We start from the raw sequence: 17230 nt of genomic DNA on the forward strand, positions 1-17230 counted from the left end.
TTACAGCGGGTGTACTGTTGTATTTCAAACCTTTCAAGACCAGCAAAAAGAAAAACAAACAAGTCTGCAATCGTTGATGAACAATCGGTGTGAATTATGCTCATTATGCAATTTGTGTTTTGCGTTTTTTTCATCCTTGATCACCCGGAACTAAATATATATTTATGTCCCTCAGTGGGTCGAATTTTCCACTGTTAACTGGTGTTTTGTTTAAGTATCCCTGAATGCATGAACAGCAGTTCATCCTTCTGGTGGGAACGCCCTGGAAGTGTCACCTACTGTACAGTTAAGTGCCTTACAGACGGAATGTGGGTGCCGCGGGGGCTCCCGCTTGGATCAGCGGGGACCGCGCCGCCGCCGCGGTATCTCATGTGGAGACACAAACACAATCGCTCCGTGAGTAAACGCCGGGCGATATTACGCCTAGCAGCCATTGTTATTGTCCTCCAGCCGCGCCAGCCGCCAAGCATGGAAAAGAAAGATGACCACAATCCAGCTCTTGCCGCCCGCGAGTGCAAAGCACGAACAAGCACAGGGATTTCACGGGACCGCACCCGCTTGCCTCGCCACCCCTAAACTTCTCTGTGTGGCCAAAATAACCCCCCACCTCTCATTGAAAATGAATTAGTAGGACGTGGCGACCGCGCTCTGTCTGAAAGGCGCTTAAGCGTGGCATCGTCATCTCTCGTGCATCTGCTGTCCACACGGGGAAGCGTTTCCATTGCTTGGTTGAATAGTGGGACTATGGGAATTATAATTATTTCCACATTGAGTTTGACTTTGAAATTAAATCCTATCCTCTATCCAACCATTATAGTATAGGTAAAATTGTAAGCATAGTGTTATGGGCAATAGGAAAATAGTGCTGATATAATCGAGGACTACAGGTAAAAACTGCAACAGTAGCCAAAATGTGGTTTTATTTATTTGATATATCAAATTGGCATGTTTAGCCTAAATATTCTATGAATCCATTAGCGGCCCAAACTTTGTCCTGATCAATATTTTCAGTTGCTTCAAGCAGAAAGAACGTTCAGCTGCACACTGCTATTATTTCTATAAAGGAATCACAACAATTGACAATGTTTCACCACCTAAAATGGACTCCATACCAAAACGCAAGATCGCTGCGTGTCTGCAGCATAGAAGCTGCACCACAGAGCCACGCCTAAAGTGGACAATAAGCATTTGTATAATAAAAGAAGAATCATCACACCACTATAAAAGATCTAAGAAACTGAAACATGAGGGCAAAGCCTAGAGGTAAAACCAGTGTAGCAAAAAATAAAAAAAGCTTTGTTAGTTAGGCTTTTAGTCCTCTCTTAAAGGGGAAGACCACCCATTTTCAATGAACTATGTCTTATTAATATACCTTAGAGGAGTTGTGTGGAAATAAAAAAAAAGTTCCCCCCCCTTCTGTGTTGCCTACAACTGGAGGATTGATTTGGGGGTTTGTATTGTAAATTACAACTTGATGACATCACACATTGTACTTTACAATACAAACCCCAAAATCAATCCTCCAGTTCTAGGCAACACAGAAGGGGGGGAACTTTTTTCTATTTCCACAACTCCTCTAAGGTATATTAATGACATAGTTCAATATTGAAAATGGGTGGTCTTCCCCTTTAAAAGAGTGGACCGACTGTGGTGCTCTCAGGTGGACAGGGAGGGCGTTCCACAGTTCGGGGGCGGCCGAGCAGAACTCCCAGTCGCCCCCGTTGATACGTACAGTAGGTTGGTCTTGGGGGTTTTGAAGATAATTTGGAAGCCTTTATAGTTCAAACTGCGGAAGTGTTGTACAACCAACACAATACAGTACATCTCCTCCTTGCTCTCTGGCCTGTACAGCCAGACACTTGGCAGAGTTCTATTCCTCACACCTGGCGATGCCATTGTCAATGGTGGACTTACACAGGTCCAACTAGGGATGCACGATATGGACACAATTTCATATCTCGGTATTTATGCCAATTATTTCAATATCGATACGATATACGATATTACCGATATTCAATATTTTAAGTGTTGCACCAGTGGAAACTAAGTATTATTCAAAAAACAGCAAGTCAATATCACTTTTGATTTGAAGTGCTATTGGGTTCCCACACATTTTATATTCTAATTGTAGCAAAAGGCAACGATATGGGCAATATTGGCGATAATATGGGCAGCGATATGGCGATATGTATATGATATATATCGCGATATCGTTGCCTTTTACGATACTGACATTGCGCGTGGTCATACCTCGATAAGGATACAATAACGATATTATGCCATCGTAGGTCGCAGTTTACAATGAAACCCAGCAGATCCTGTCAGAGGGTAACGCCTCAGTTTCTATAGCTGACCTGTTGTGACATCACATTGTTCACTCAGTGACCAAGAAAGCCTGTTCTGGCAATCATATGGAGATCCCTGATGTCATCAATATTAAGCCCATATTTGGCAATGACCAAATATGGACGCCTCATATGGCCAAGACAGAATTAATTTGCAAATCAAGACTTTGGATTATCATCACCTGGATCTCCATATATGAAGATCACGACACTGACCTCATCAAACCCTGGATATCCATACATGTCATGGAGATCATCACATAGATCTCTATATATGGAGCTTGTCAATACCTCTACATCTGACCTCACAGACCTCATATATGGATATAGCTGACCTGTTCTGACATCACAGTGATGACTCGACCAGCTCAGCAGAAGGGTATACATGCCAAAGCAGCCATGTGAACGCACCCATGTTGCGCATCGCTTCTGCCCTTAGGTCGTCTTACTGGTATAACTATGTGTACAAATGGAATCAAATGGAATCAAATGGGCTCATTTGGATCCAAGGTTCCATTTGCTCTGGCAATGAATGTGAATCAGCACATTCATCTGTATATTCTGGCATTATTGTAAGTTGGGGAGAGCAGAGAGGGGACGTGAGAGAGCACTTGATTTACTCCTCTTCTCTCTTTTTCTTTCCTCCCGGAGAGAGTTGGTCACCCCTCAAATTGGGACCAATCCAATAAAGAGTGTTTCCTCTGGTGACAGCGTTTATGCCTCAGTAATTTAATCGTCCACCCTACCCCCCTCTCTCTCTCTCTCCAGCTTGATACGCTGCGGTAGCTTCTCCCTTCTCACCCTGGAGTCAACAGCCCCTCTAACTGCTCCTCACAAAGCCACGGGCTGCTGTGGCTGAAATCACCTTTTGAAAAATATGTTCTGTGTGAAAATGTGACGATGTACCTGTGGGGATGGGAAGGTGGTGATATAGCTGCGAATAAAAAGTTGTTGGTTATATTGATCTTCTGGAGCATTATCCCCAACTCATTATGACTTCCCAGTGTCAGAGGACAAAAGCAATTAGCATAAGGATTAGCCCCACGCTAACCTTCGTGACAGTGCTGACTAATAATGTTTGGAGGGGGGATATCATCTGGAGTGGAGAGTCTGGAGACTACTGCGGATATTTCTGTTATTGGCTCGGCAGAAGCACCAGCAATAACGGCATTAGATTCCTCACTTTGAAGACATTGCCTATACCCAGCTGTCACAACAGAACCCATCTCTGCTGTCCTAGAGAGGAGACTATTGCACAACATGTCATCATTTTAGCACGCGCCGATGAGGCGAGTGCTTTAGTTGGATTCCTGTCACGGTGGGGTGGCTCAAAGTTCTGAGCACTCTCCCAGTGTTTGCGGGTTATCTATTCTCAAGGCGCTGCAACATATATTCCATAACGCCGCTTTGGTTCGTGACTTAGCATTTTTATTGTTTTCATTTCCTATTTAATGTACCAAATACTCCCACCTACCACCATCCTCAAATATACATAATAATCTTCTTCCTCTCTTTGCAGCTTCTACCGCTTTGTTTTGGAGCCCGATGTGATCTTCTTAGCAGACGACACGGTGTCTGCGGGACCAGTGGCCCGATTCACAGAACTCCCCGAGTCCCCCCTCCTCACTCTGAACATGATCACTCCTGAGAGCTGGATGGTGGAGGCTGTGCGGAGCCCACATGACTTAGACAACATCCACATGCAGGAGGTATTGACGGATAACCGGTTAATAGCAGCTGTCATTCCTGCTTTTCTGTCCCTCAAATCAAAAAGCTGACGAGGATACCTTGGACAGTGATGCAAAAAGTACTCAATGTTTTTGCCTAAGTAAAAGTATCAATACTGCAATGTAGAAATACGCTGTTACAAGTAAATACCCGGAATTGCTCATAATTGCATTGTGAGCTTGTAGATCAGCAATTTTCAAAAGTCCGAAATGTATACAGGCCAGGGGCTGAAGTGGGTAATGTAGGCTATGTGTTGTAATAATAATCAAGATCTACAAAGTAACAAAGTTTTCAAATAATTGTAGTGGAGTAAAAGTATAATATTTGCCTCTGAGATGTAGTGGAGTAGAAGTACAAGTATTGACAATTGGTAATACTCAAGTAAAGTAAAAAATACCTCCACTTGGGCAGATCAGTACTGTAGTTCATTTCCACCAATGACCATGGGACAGCTTCCTTTGTGTAAATGGTGCATTTATATAGCGCCTTTATCTTACAGATTCACACACACACACACACACACACACACACACACACACACACACACACACACACACACACACACACACACACACACACACACACACATGCCATACACCGATGGCGGAGGAAACCATGCAAGGCATCAACCTGCGCATTGGGAGCAATTAGGGGTTCAGCGTCTTGCTCAAGGACACTTCTATAATATATACATATAATTATGCTCATGATGAGTTACTGTATGTACAGAGTTACTGTACATTGTACAGTAACTCTGGGGGAGCCCAGGATCAAACTGGAAACCTTCCGGTTGTCAAGCGGTTGCTCTGCTCCTGAGCCACTGCCACCTCATGAATGTTGTAAACGTTGTCTTCTTCCCAGGTGAGTGGGGTGGTGACCGCAGAGTATGAACTGGAGCACCTGTTGCTGGAGGGGCACTGCTTTGACCTGTCGACCGGCCAGCCACCCAGAGGCCTGCAGTTCACCCTGGGCATGAGCCAGGACCCCCTCATGCAGGACACCATCGTCATGGCCAACCTGGTAAGCAGCCACCTTCGTACCCCTTAACAGATGCTAAGAGACTCTTATTTATGTACAGTATGTTAGACCAGTGGTTCCCAAACACTGGGTTGGGACCGATTTGTGGGTCGCAGATACATTTTTGTAGGTCACAAGTGAATATCCCTTAATGTTTGGTTTCCTAAATTATTATTTTAAAAGATTTTCTAAAGATGTCCACAAAAAAATCACACATTTTCATCACTTGGAAGAAAATAAAAATAATCATGACATCAAAACATTTCATGAATAAAATACAAATAATCAATTTACTGTAATTCCCTAATTTAGAAAACAAAATTAAGAAGCTTGTGACGCCGTGCGAAGTGACACGTTGAGAGCTTGGCTATTTTCACAAGTTTGGGTCCCGGAGAGACCCAAACTTGGGTTCTATTTTGGGTCGTGTGCTAAAAAGATTGGGAACCACTGTGTTAGTCCACCCAGACAAAGCCAAATCCCTTAACTCTGAGTGGACCAGCAAGGGTCGATTTTGACACTTTAAGATGACATTCTCAAGTACTGCAATATCATGTCATTTTGAAACCCCAACAGGGATATTTCCAGCTGAAAGCCAATCCCGGTGCTTGGATCTTGAAGTTACGCAAAGGGAGGTCAGAGGACATCTATCAGATTCTAGCGTGAGTGTCTCCCAACCATCTACTAATGGTTTATGATTATTTTGCAATCATTACTGTGTTCTTGTCATCACCCAGCCATGTCATAGAAGGATTTAGGTGACTCAGAGCATTTACCATATGATCCTTGTGGGTCACAAGGACCCAAGTTCGATCGCAACTCATTTGTCCCCGCGTTTCCTGCACTTTCCCATCTAAGAAGAACTAGTCAAATGAATGGAGAGGGGTTGTATAACCATGCTAATTGGCCAGGTCCATCTGTAACTCTGTATCAGAGGTGTTTTCAGCTACCTTGCTTTTCCCTCTCTTGCCGGAGGTATGAAAACCATCACTATGGTAACGTGTAGGTCTGCTGACATCGTTGCGGCTCTCTGTTCTGACGAGAGCTGGGAGCTGTGCTGTGCAAAGGCTGGCAGGGAGGGAGGGATGGAGGGAGGAAGAGGGAGAGAGAGAGAGATAGAGGTGGGAGGAGGAGAGAGAAAGGTGCTATTACAGTGAAGACAAAGTGTTGGGATGATTCAGCCAGTCACCTGCCATGCCATCCGCTCCAAACCAGGGGAAATCAGTAGCACAATATCTGTTTTAGCTCTTAGCCAGGGCGTAGGTGTCAGAGGTTGAATATGCTGTGTATAGGGATTAGGGAACATTGGCGTTTTCTGATTTTCCTGAGACAAATGGGAGCATAATTTCCCTTGGAGGCTTTATGCATTTCCTATAAACTGCAAGTGGCTCAGGCTTTGGGCTCTTTGCCTTTGTTGCCTATTCAATCCAATTACAACGCACTTTAGGGAACTAATCTAATCCAAAATCGAATCAGGATACTTTTATATATGATTGACTGATAATTCATCGTGACATTACTTACTGTACATTATCATAGACAGAAAGCTCTAAGAAGCTCCATTCTGTCACTACCCAAACTCCAAAGAGCATATACTGTAATGAGACAAATTCAATGTTTCCGCTGCTCCGTGAGGGCGCTTAACAACAAAGCAATTTTGTGGATCTCCCTCCCATCACAAATACTGCCCGTTTCCGACGATTCTCACATAAGATTTAGGGCACACGCAGCCCTGGGTTCCTCCGGAATCATATCAGACAAATAAGATTTATTCCCCAATCCTCCAGGTGAAGCTAAAAGGTGATGTCATTTTTCACCTTGGCAGTGTCATTATTCTTGCGGTTAGTGGCATTCTGCTCTGTTTAGGGGGCCGAGCCAAGCCGAGTGGGAGTGTCTGTTCTCTCCACCTCCCAGTTCGTGTTCCCTCTTGTACTCCGGGCTGCCACTGCGCCTGTACCTGACAGCGATGAATGAGAAAGCCAGCTCTCCTCTCCTCGGAGCGGGGATACAAATTGATCTCTGGTGCTTTCCAACCACAGCCCCCAAAGGCTGTGGCGCGCAGGCGACAGAGGAAGCGAGGGAACAAACCCAAGCAGGACTGCACTGGGGGGGGGGAGCACTTTGTGCCCAATGAGTGGGGGCATTTGTCATGATGATAAGGTTAATTTTCTGCCTTTAGTAAGCACCGAGGTCATGATGGCTTGCTGAGCATGACAGCCTATTGCTCATCTCTGGCTGAGGTTTTCCTCGGTGCTGTTACCATCAGACCCTGGGCATCCTGCCTCGCCAACCCACATTCTCCTCCACTTGGGCAGATCAGTCCTAAAACAATTATAGTGCAGGGCCAATGTGATACAATCAATACTGGACAGACTCCCTCATTAAGTGTACCAGCGAATACAGCATGGCCGGGAAGTTGTGATGGATAAAAGCGACGCGAAGGTGATGCTGAATGATGATGGAGGGTAATGAATGTGATCAAAGCGCGACCCTGGCAGCTGTCCCAGAATCCACTGTTTGAGTGCATCCGCTTCCCAGTGTCTGTCAGTAGTGGCTCTGTGGCACTGTGTGTCCCTAGCAGTAGGGATGGACAATTGATCGGTCGTCATATCGGTATCGGCCGATGCTTTAAATGCAATATCGGTATCGAACAGATATCAAAATAACCTATTCGTTTTAGCTGATATTTTATTTTATGAATAATGTTTGAATGTGAAGCTGAAAAAGCCTTTTGTGATGATCAAGGCTGCAGATTCAATCGGTGCTTTTCTGGGGAAGCTTTCAAAAGGGTCAACAAACTCAACATGTTGAAACATTTTTGAATAAAAATACTGCTTTCAAGCTGTTTATGTTGGGATATGGACCAACATTTCAATAATAACATGGAATAAAGAGGCATTGCTTTTTCAATTTCAATGTTTATCTGCCTTTTTTTTTTCTTCAGAAAATACAAACTGAGCCATAGAGATATTCGACATTGGTAAATCACACAAAAAAGTCCAATTAACTTGTTTCCATTGAGGTCCCATATATTTTATTCATAGCATACAATATACAGTAGCATAAAAAATAACCCACTAACAAGAACGTATTGTTACGTACATACAGTACCAGTAAAGAAATTATGTATGTGTTCTATAAGTTCACTCTTACATCTGTGAAATAAATGCAATAATTTAAAATATACCTTGATATGGGGCGTCCGGTGGCCTACTGGTCAAGACGCATACCACATAGCCACCGCCACATAGGCATGGTTGCCGCGGCATCGCCGGTTCGATTCCCTATCCGGACGACGTTTGCCGCGTGTCACTCCCCGTTTCTCTCCCCATTTCCTGTCAGTCTACTGGACCCCCCTTGGTCAACAAAGGCAAAAAAATCCCAAAGAACTATTAGAAAAAATATATATATACCTTGATATTTTAAATTATTGCAAGCTCATCTTATTAGAACTATAATGACTGATGTAGTTTTTAAATTTCAATTCTACTTCATATAGTCAAAGTAGTCACAAAGTACCAAATTAATCTAGTTTCTGGGTTGAATTGAAGAGACACGTTTTTTTTGTTACAAGCAACTGTTTTAGCGGTGCTCTTTGGATAAGTCAATCCTCACACGGTACAGTACTGTAGGTCAGTAGCTGAACGCCCAGATTCTGCTGTCACGGTTGTTCACCTTCACTGAAATTAATTAACCTCTCTCTCTCATCATCCACCCTCACAGGCATGATGGCACAGACTCGCCTGCTGATACTGGTGATGTCATAGTTGTGCTCAACAGTTTTCACAGCAAGATCATCAAAGTCAGAGTGAGTTTTTTTTTTTTTTTACCACATAACTTATACCAGATGATGTCACGGCTCAATCCAAGCCCTGGGATTTTACTATTATTATTTAATACCAGCGCTCGTTGTCTAGGCTTCCAGACCGTATAATCGGCCATACAGATTGTTTAAAATTGTTTATCTTGGACTCTCAATTGTGGGCCTACTTTTTACATAGGGTCAATGGCATGCACTTTTAACATCTGTCCATCCAGTTATCCGATTCCGTAGCTCTGGGTCACCGCTTTTTGAGCGGTGGTAGACCGCTCCATAGCATGGCCGTGTGTGTATCCGTGTATGTATCCGTCCGTCCGTGTGTGTATGTAGCCTGAACTACCACTCAGTGACCAGAGAGGGTGATGTTGAGTCTAGTCTGAGCATCAACTGCAATACTCTCTCTCTCTCTCTCTCTCTCTCTCACACACACACACACACACACACACACACACACACACACACACACACACCCCCTCCCCACGACCACCGCTCAGTTCACACGGGTGTGATTTTTATTTAATTCTTAGAGTAGCCAATTTAATTTCACACCTTTTTTCTCCCAATGTATTCATTATGCCAATTAATGCCAATGTATACAGTAAGTCAGTCTTAGTCAGACAATAACTGAACACAAGACAAGACATTTAGTTGCAATCTCACGATCAAGCAGAGTTCCTCTGTAATTCCACTGTCTATTTGAGTCATTCACCCAGGCAAACAACTTTATTCTGTATAATGCCCCTGCCACAAGTATTCCCTGGAGGAGTGAGGAATTCATGGATGAACTTTGAAGGCAATCTGACCAGTTCCTGAGGCAGCAAAGTAGCCTGAAACCATTATGTTGCCAACACCATGCTTTACAGTTGGTACAGGTACAGCCTTTTGTTCAAAGGCAGTTGTAGGTTTTGCCCGGCATTGTTGGATTCATCTGTCCAGCGCACATTGTTCCAGTGCTGCTGTTCTTCACTGAAGTGTCATCTGGCAAACCTCAGCCGTGCATTTATAGCTGTTCTTTATTTATAGCTTTATAGCTAGTACTTTTCTTCCTTCATGACCTCTCATGTACTGTAGATCAGTGGTTCTCAACCTTTTCAGGCCATGGCCCCCCAGAATAACCTGGAGATTGAACTGGGGATCCCCACCCTGGCACAATCACTTGGAATTGTATGAGTTGTGGCATTACATTTTACTTGACTCTGTTCCACATTATTATATTATACATTATACATTTAAATATAGCATAATACAATGAATAAATACCTTTTATTTACCCCTTTTACTGCCCAATTTAGTCCATGCCAATTGATTCCTTCCCACACACATTGCTGTGTGTTGTCACTGCTTTAACCCATTTAGGCCCAGAATTATTGAATGCTTTAACCAGTGAAAAATAGCAGATATACAAGCTCACAGCGCGGCACTGAGTGCTGCGCTGCGAGCTTGTAGATCTGCTATTTTTGAAAAAGTCGTGAAAATGTGTGCAAATCTTTGAACGGTATGTATTTTCAAAGCGAACGATTGTAACTCAAATTTTGCTTCTGGGTGGTCCCTGGAACTAAATATTTTGAGATGGGGGTCCGTGGCCAAATAAATATCAGTTTGGGGGTCCTTCACGTGAAAAGGTTTGAGAACCACTGATATAGTTTCTCAAGAGCAGACTAACTGAGCTCCAGTTAAGTGAAAAGGACCTTTTCTTTGACGATGGCTGGCCAGATTGCTGACATAGAAACATAGGTTTTTCAAAAAATCTTAGAAGGATTCAAAAGACACTCGGTGCCGCGCTGTGAGCTTGTATATCTGCTATTTTTCAACTTGGTGTGAAAAGGCCTCGGCTCAACAGCAAAAAAATAAGGCCAAATACTACTAATCCATATCAAAGAGGATTACAGTGAAAATCGCAGTGACTGTTCATTTATATCGTTTAACAAAGTTGTTTAACAAGAAAGCAATTATAGAAATAGCCGACCTACAGGGTTAGATAATAATATCCTGCAACATATATTACATAATCAGAACAGTACATTATGTAGTTCGCTTGATTATTGTGTTAAGAATTATTTAATAGGAGACTTAATTCCAAATTTACCAAGGATTTGACCTCAATCAATCATGAACAAAGAAGCATAGACTGCAATGATGGATGTCGTTGTTCGCTCTCCCACTCCTTGCAGCATTGCAGTAATTTATCAGACTTTATACTAATCACGTTTTTCCACATTATATTACATTTAGGAAAACAAATTACTTGCATTTAAAAACACCTGCTTAATTTACTAAAGTCATTGAACTACGGCTGTTTTAGCAATAGCAATGCTACAGACTGTATTTATGTATTATATTTAATTATTATTTAATTACAAGTGCACAATACATTCTTAGGTGTGTGTGTGTGTGTGTGTGTGTGTGTGTGTGTGTGTGTGTGTGTGTGTGTGTGTGTGTGTGTGTGTGTGTGTGTGTGTGTGTGTGTGTGTGTGTGTGTGCGTGCGTGCGTGTGCGCGCGCGCGCCACACACACTCTCACACTCTACTGGTAATAGGCCTGTCACAATTATTACATAATCGTCTAATCGTGCTTTTTTGACATAATCGTGATTATTTTTCATAATCGTCATAATCGTTTCCATGTTGAAAAATGTTCATATATTTTAAAAAAGGTCAAAAATTGTGGAAATAGCAGCTTGTAGATCGGCTATTTCCACTATCAAAGTTATTTTTTAAGTAGTAAATTGTCAAATATGTCAGTAATTTCTTTGCATATTTAGGTTATTTGTCATATCTACCATTGTACAACTTCAAAGCCTAAAAGCCAAACAGAAATGTAATTATCAACGACAAAAACACAATTAAATCGTTAATCGCCAATTATTTGAGTGACAATTAATCGTCATGTAAAATGTCATATCGTTACAGCCCTAACTGGTAAGAGAAATATGACTAAACCTTCAGCCCTAATATTACAGGCGAGGGGGGTTTCAGAGTTTGTTTGCCTGGCTATGAAATCTGTAATTATAATCTGTTTCTTTCCAACCGTAGGTGCAGAAAAAGGCTGACAAAATCAATGAAGATCTTTTAAGTGAAGCTACTGAAAGCAAAGGCCTGTGGGACTCCATAACGAGGTGTGTAGTCTGGCTGCATGTACAATTTGGTTATGAGTTTGTTTTCATAATTATAATCTGCTCAAATGTTCTCAATCAACTGGCCGTGAATGACTGCAGTGCTAGCAGTGACTGTTGGCAGTGCTGATTTTTCCATCTATTGTCAATTATACACATGGTTTCAGGAGAGATCGTTCTTCCCGTGGATCCAGACTGCGATATTATGCTGTAAGATCTAGTCTTGCAAAAAATATGTGCTTCTGTAGGTATGTGTGTATGTGTGTGTGCATTTGTGTGTTTCCCCCTAGCGCATCCTAACTGTGTGATCTGTCTCCTCACTTAACGCTTGCTGTGTGAAGTGTTTGGAGCACTTTTGAGAAAAGGTAGGCAGAGTTGCCGCAATCCCTTTTTAATATCTAAAACATTTTCTTTTACATTTATTGCTTTCAACTTGCTGTTCTTACAGTATATTGTGGAAATATCTATATAATCACACACATGGGTGAGGGGAGTCATAAAAGGATTGGGTGGGTGCTGACCTACAGTAGTCAGCTGCTGTATCTTCCCTAGGGTTTATACAGCAGCTGACCAAACACCCACCGCAAGCTGAAGAGGTATCTTCTCTAAAGTGCTACTGTGACTGACACTGATTAAGTAACTTTTTAAAGCACAGTGACAGGTGTTGGTTGTGTAGCTAGCTTGCTGTGATTTAACTCCAGGTATTGGCCAGATATCTTGCTTCATTGATATTTTGTTACTTCATTGATTAGAAATTGAAAAACTTGAATTTCTTGGGGGGGTCCTTGGCAAAAAAGAGTTAAAAAACTACTGATTTAGAAGGCATTTGTAGAATCGGTCTCAGGTTTTAATGGGTTAAGGAACTCACCCCATCTCGGCAACTTAACACAGTCTCTGTAGATATGATGAGGAAAGACAGGTTTGTTCAGGTGCAGGTGAATCAAAACAGAGTATTAAAAGGTGACAGTTCACAAAATGGCTGTGTAATTCAAGAAGAAACTAAGACAATCAGACTTAATCTTGATAGGCTAAGTCAGATGCAGAGTTTGGTCCATCTCTGGAGTTGATGCTGGCAGGCTGCTATGCAGACTGCAGCCAGAGCAGTGTCTGTCCAGAGGTCCGGATTATCTGGTGCATGTCAGCCAAGTGGACTCTCACCTGACTTTTCCAAGCTGCTTATCTGGGAGTCCCTCTGTTGCATTGCGCTCGGCATTATCTGCCCTTCGAATGGCGGGGCCTCCCTCTTGTCCCCCTCTAGTCCTTTATAATGGGTGGCTTAGCCGTTTCAGGCTATAGGCATCCCGATCCCTCGGAGTGCAGCAGTGTGGCGACAACACCGACTGTATGCTCACTCAACCAGTGGAAGCAGCACTTCAAGGCTTGTCCCTTCGTCAAAGGGATGAGATATTGAGCGCTGTATGGTGGGTGTGTAGTGTACTCCAGGTAAAGGGGAGGATGGGGAATAAGATGAGAAGACGTGGTAAAAGGTGATTCTGCCTTTTGGCCGGGGGATACAACAGGAGGAAGGGCCAGCTGGACGTGGAGTCGTGGACGGTAGTTTAAAATGGAGCCAGATCCGATATATCAGTTTGGTCGATATACAGTATGGCCATTATTTAACTGTTTATGACGACACTGGTGTGCAGCCGATGTGACACGATTTTTAACCACTTTAAAACCTGGCTTCCCTATTTTGTCATTATAGGAGACACAATGCTAAAGTTTTCAAAGATTTTCTAAAATAGCCAACATAATAAGCTCATAATGTGTTGTTTTTTCCGACGCCATTTAAAAAAAATATTTGAATAGGGCTTAAGTGGTTAAATAAAAAGTGTATTTTTTTATATATTATTTTTGTAGTTGGACACAAGCCCGGGGAGTGATCACCCCCGGCTGGGTCGCCCGGGCGAGGGTGTATGATGATTAAAGACCCGAAACACCCCACGACCCCAGGTTCATCACTGATGAATTTGTTTTGAACAAATTCTCTCATGTTCAAAACATCGGTAATCAGTGGTGTGGATTCTCCAAAATTGGAATCTGCATCGGACCCAAAGTCGTTGGCATGGGTCGGGCTCTAGTGTAAAGGTTATGGCGTGTAGCATAGAGGAGAGTCTGACATCATGTCCTCTCCCTCCCTGTCTCCCTTCTCACTCAGTGGTGTTTTCCTAGAGCCCCTGGGCCCTAGACCGAGGCGGTGATTGAGCGTGAAAGAGACACACTCCCCTCATCAGCAGTCCGTTAAAGACAAGGACACGCAGTTTGACTGCAGACAAGCCTGCCCTCCAGCAAAACTCCTGATTTCTAGCCACCAAAATGTGCATTGCATTATTATCTATTGCACGGTTATGGTGCATCAGCAGTTGTGGGCAAATCGGTGTGTTCAGAGGCGGTGTCTTTTGAATGTTTGTCCTTATTGACCACGTATGAATCAATGTTACTCTGGCTGACATGTCTTGAAATATCTCATCAGGATGGGACTGCACAGGCGTTATTGACGACGTGCCTTTTATCGTTTTGACTCCAATAAGGTTTTCAGGAAAATCTGAGTCTGAGAGAGATAATTGATTGACAAGGACCTGGCTGTAATCATATCCATTTGAACCAGCGACTGATATTCAAGTGCCATTTCCTTATACCCTAATCATAAATGTACAGTATCCATGCATCCCTGTTAGCTGCTTAATGATTGGATTTAGATCAGTGTTGATTTTGTCTACTAAAAGTATGATGAAAAAAGTTTGTCAACTACCTTTTTATTTCACTGACGAAAACAAAATAAAAACTAAGCTACTGTACTAAAACTAAGACAACTACTGCCAAAAGTGCCAATTTCATCTAAAATTTTTAAAACTAGACTAAAATGTTAGGGAGGGACTAGAGGAGAAGAGATCCAGTCAAACTAAAAGACAAGTGACTTTATGTGTGGTTGTGCTCGGATGTTGTGCTCTGACAATAGCAGATCTACAAGCTCACGATGCGTTGCGCTGCGTTGTGAGCTAGTAGAGCGGTTATTTTCAGAGCGCAACACCCGTGTAAAATTAGGCATTGCGAGTCTTTATGACAGCATCAAGGCCTGCCAAAATACATTTTTTGTCAATAAAACAAACAAAGTGTCAATTTAGTAGATTAAAACTAAAACATTTCAGATGACTAAAACGTGACTAAAACAAAATTACTTTTTATTCAAAATGACTACACTAAATCAAGCTTTGCTGTCAAAATCAACACTGATATAGATTCATCCATGTAATTAAGCTCCTATTAGCAGCCCTCTTACTTGCCATGGAGTAAAGTAAACAGAAGGGGACTGTTAAATGTTTCAGCCTGCTTTCGCTGTGTCTGCACTCTTAATTTGTCGATTACTTCAGCTCTCTAGAGGAGAACCAGCCGGAGAGAACAACACTTAACCTTGTAAAACATACAATCCAGGTCTGCTAGATGATTGCCATTCTCTTTGTAATTCCATTATTATTAAAAAAAAAAAAAAAACTAAAGAAGAGAAACAAAACAAAAAGAAGAGGGAAAAAAAGCCTCTAATTTACCTGCAAAGTAACGCATGGTTTGTTTTTGTCTAAAGAAAAACAATTTACATGTTGGCTGTACAACACAGTGTTATTGCTCCTGGCTCTACAAAAAGCATGGTTTCTAATAGCTTAGCTGTGTTTTGCCATTGCCGCGTGAAATGTATGCATCCATCAAAAGACAGCAGGGCTTATGTAATACATAGCCCTTTTATAGCATCACAGGTGGCAGTTCCAGTTCAGATGATGGAGAGAAGAAGAAGGAGGATGTTCTGAACATCTTTTCTGTGGCCTCGGGACATCTATACGAGCGCTTTCTGAGGTGGGTCACTTGCAGGCATGGACACAAACACTTACACAGAGGCCCTACACACCTCTTCCCTTTTATTAGCTGTGCTCCTCCGAGACTCACTAACCCTCCTCCACTTGTCTCCCTTTCTCCTTCTATCTCATTCTCCGTCTCTCTGTTCCAGAATAATGATGCTGTCCGTCCTTCGGCATACCAAAACCCCTGTCAAGTTCTGGTTCCTGAAGAACTATCTCTCCCCCTCCTTCAAGGTAGCTGCCGTTACCACATGACTACTATGTTAACTTTCTGTCTCCCTGCTCGGTTGTGATAGATTTCTCCCAGTTCCACAGCAACCCCTGAGAGCTTTAGATTTGTTTGTACTGCGCAATGAAAGGATCTGTGGGTTGCTTTTGTGATGCTCTGCTTTATATCTCTCCGTGTTTCTATAAAGATGAGCCTGAATGCAAACGTCTTCTGTTGCCCATCTTAAATAGATAAAATGGCCTTGGGGTGACAAGCAAAATCATTTTGCATATTTTTATGTTTTTTTTTTCTCCTGTGTTCATGACATATACTAGGGTTATAAATGTTATTTTATGCCGCATGTCTGACTGGCTCATATATTCTAGACTTGTTAATGGACGTATTTATGGATGATATTGAAGCGTGTCTGGATGGTTTTGCAGTTTATTGGACTGCAAAATACCGCTTGCATGTCCTAACGTGGCTCTCGGTTAACCCCTGCAGAGAAGGGACTGACTCATGTTTCCAATTTTGAAATGTGATCCCCTTCACCCCCCACCATGTTAGGAAGTCATCCCTCACATGGCTAGATCCTACGGATTCCAGTATGAACTGGTCCAGTACAAGTGGCCCCGCTGGCTCCACCAGCAGACGGAGAAGCAGCGAATCATCTGGGGCTACAAAATCCTCTTCCTGGATGTTCTTTTCCCACTGGCTGTGGACAAGTTCATCTTTGTGGATGCCGACCAGGTAAATGTCCGAATTAGTCACTGACTGTAGGGCAATACTTTACAAAAGGCTGTAATGGCCACTAGATGATTCATGATTGCCATCTCAGATGAGTATTAAAACCTGGCATCCCTATTTTAGGCACGTCATTATAGGTGCACATCTTTGAAACACACACACACACACACAAAACATACAAGCTCACCGTGTGTGGCATCATGACACATTGTGAGCTTGTTAATTGGGCATTTTCGTGTGACGGCATCATGATGACAAAGTATAAAATATAGTTTAAGTGGTTCAGAAACTGTCCATGGGGGCTCACCTGGTAAGAGCTCATACCACATACTTTACAGTAAATAAGGCTGAAGTGCTACCCGCAGCTTGCTTTTGGTCGACTTCCGACTCGAGACTCTTTGCTGCATG

The 17230-nt window shown here is 42.7% G+C and overlaps 1 protein-coding gene across 1 annotated transcript in view; it reads left to right on the forward strand.

Annotated features, from left to right (window-relative positions):
• Positions 1-17230, forward strand: part of uggt2 (UDP-glucose glycoprotein glucosyltransferase 2) — a 57315-nt gene that overhangs the window by 35639 nt on the left and 4446 nt on the right. Inside the window, 8 exon segments of the mRNA XM_080753698.1 lie at positions 3865-4054; positions 4935-5093; positions 5664-5749; positions 8811-8895; positions 11940-12022; positions 15761-15865; positions 16017-16101; positions 16643-16825. Coding sequence (XP_080609824.1) covers positions 3865-4054; positions 4935-5093; positions 5664-5749; positions 8811-8895; positions 11940-12022; positions 15761-15865; positions 16017-16101; positions 16643-16825 — 976 coding nt within the window.

The sequence above is a fragment of the Nannobrachium achirus genome, assembly GCF_963921795.1.
Source record: "Nannobrachium achirus genome assembly, chromosome: 22".
NCBI classification, from domain to species: domain Eukaryota; kingdom Metazoa; phylum Chordata; class Actinopteri; order Myctophiformes; family Myctophidae; genus Nannobrachium; species Nannobrachium achirus.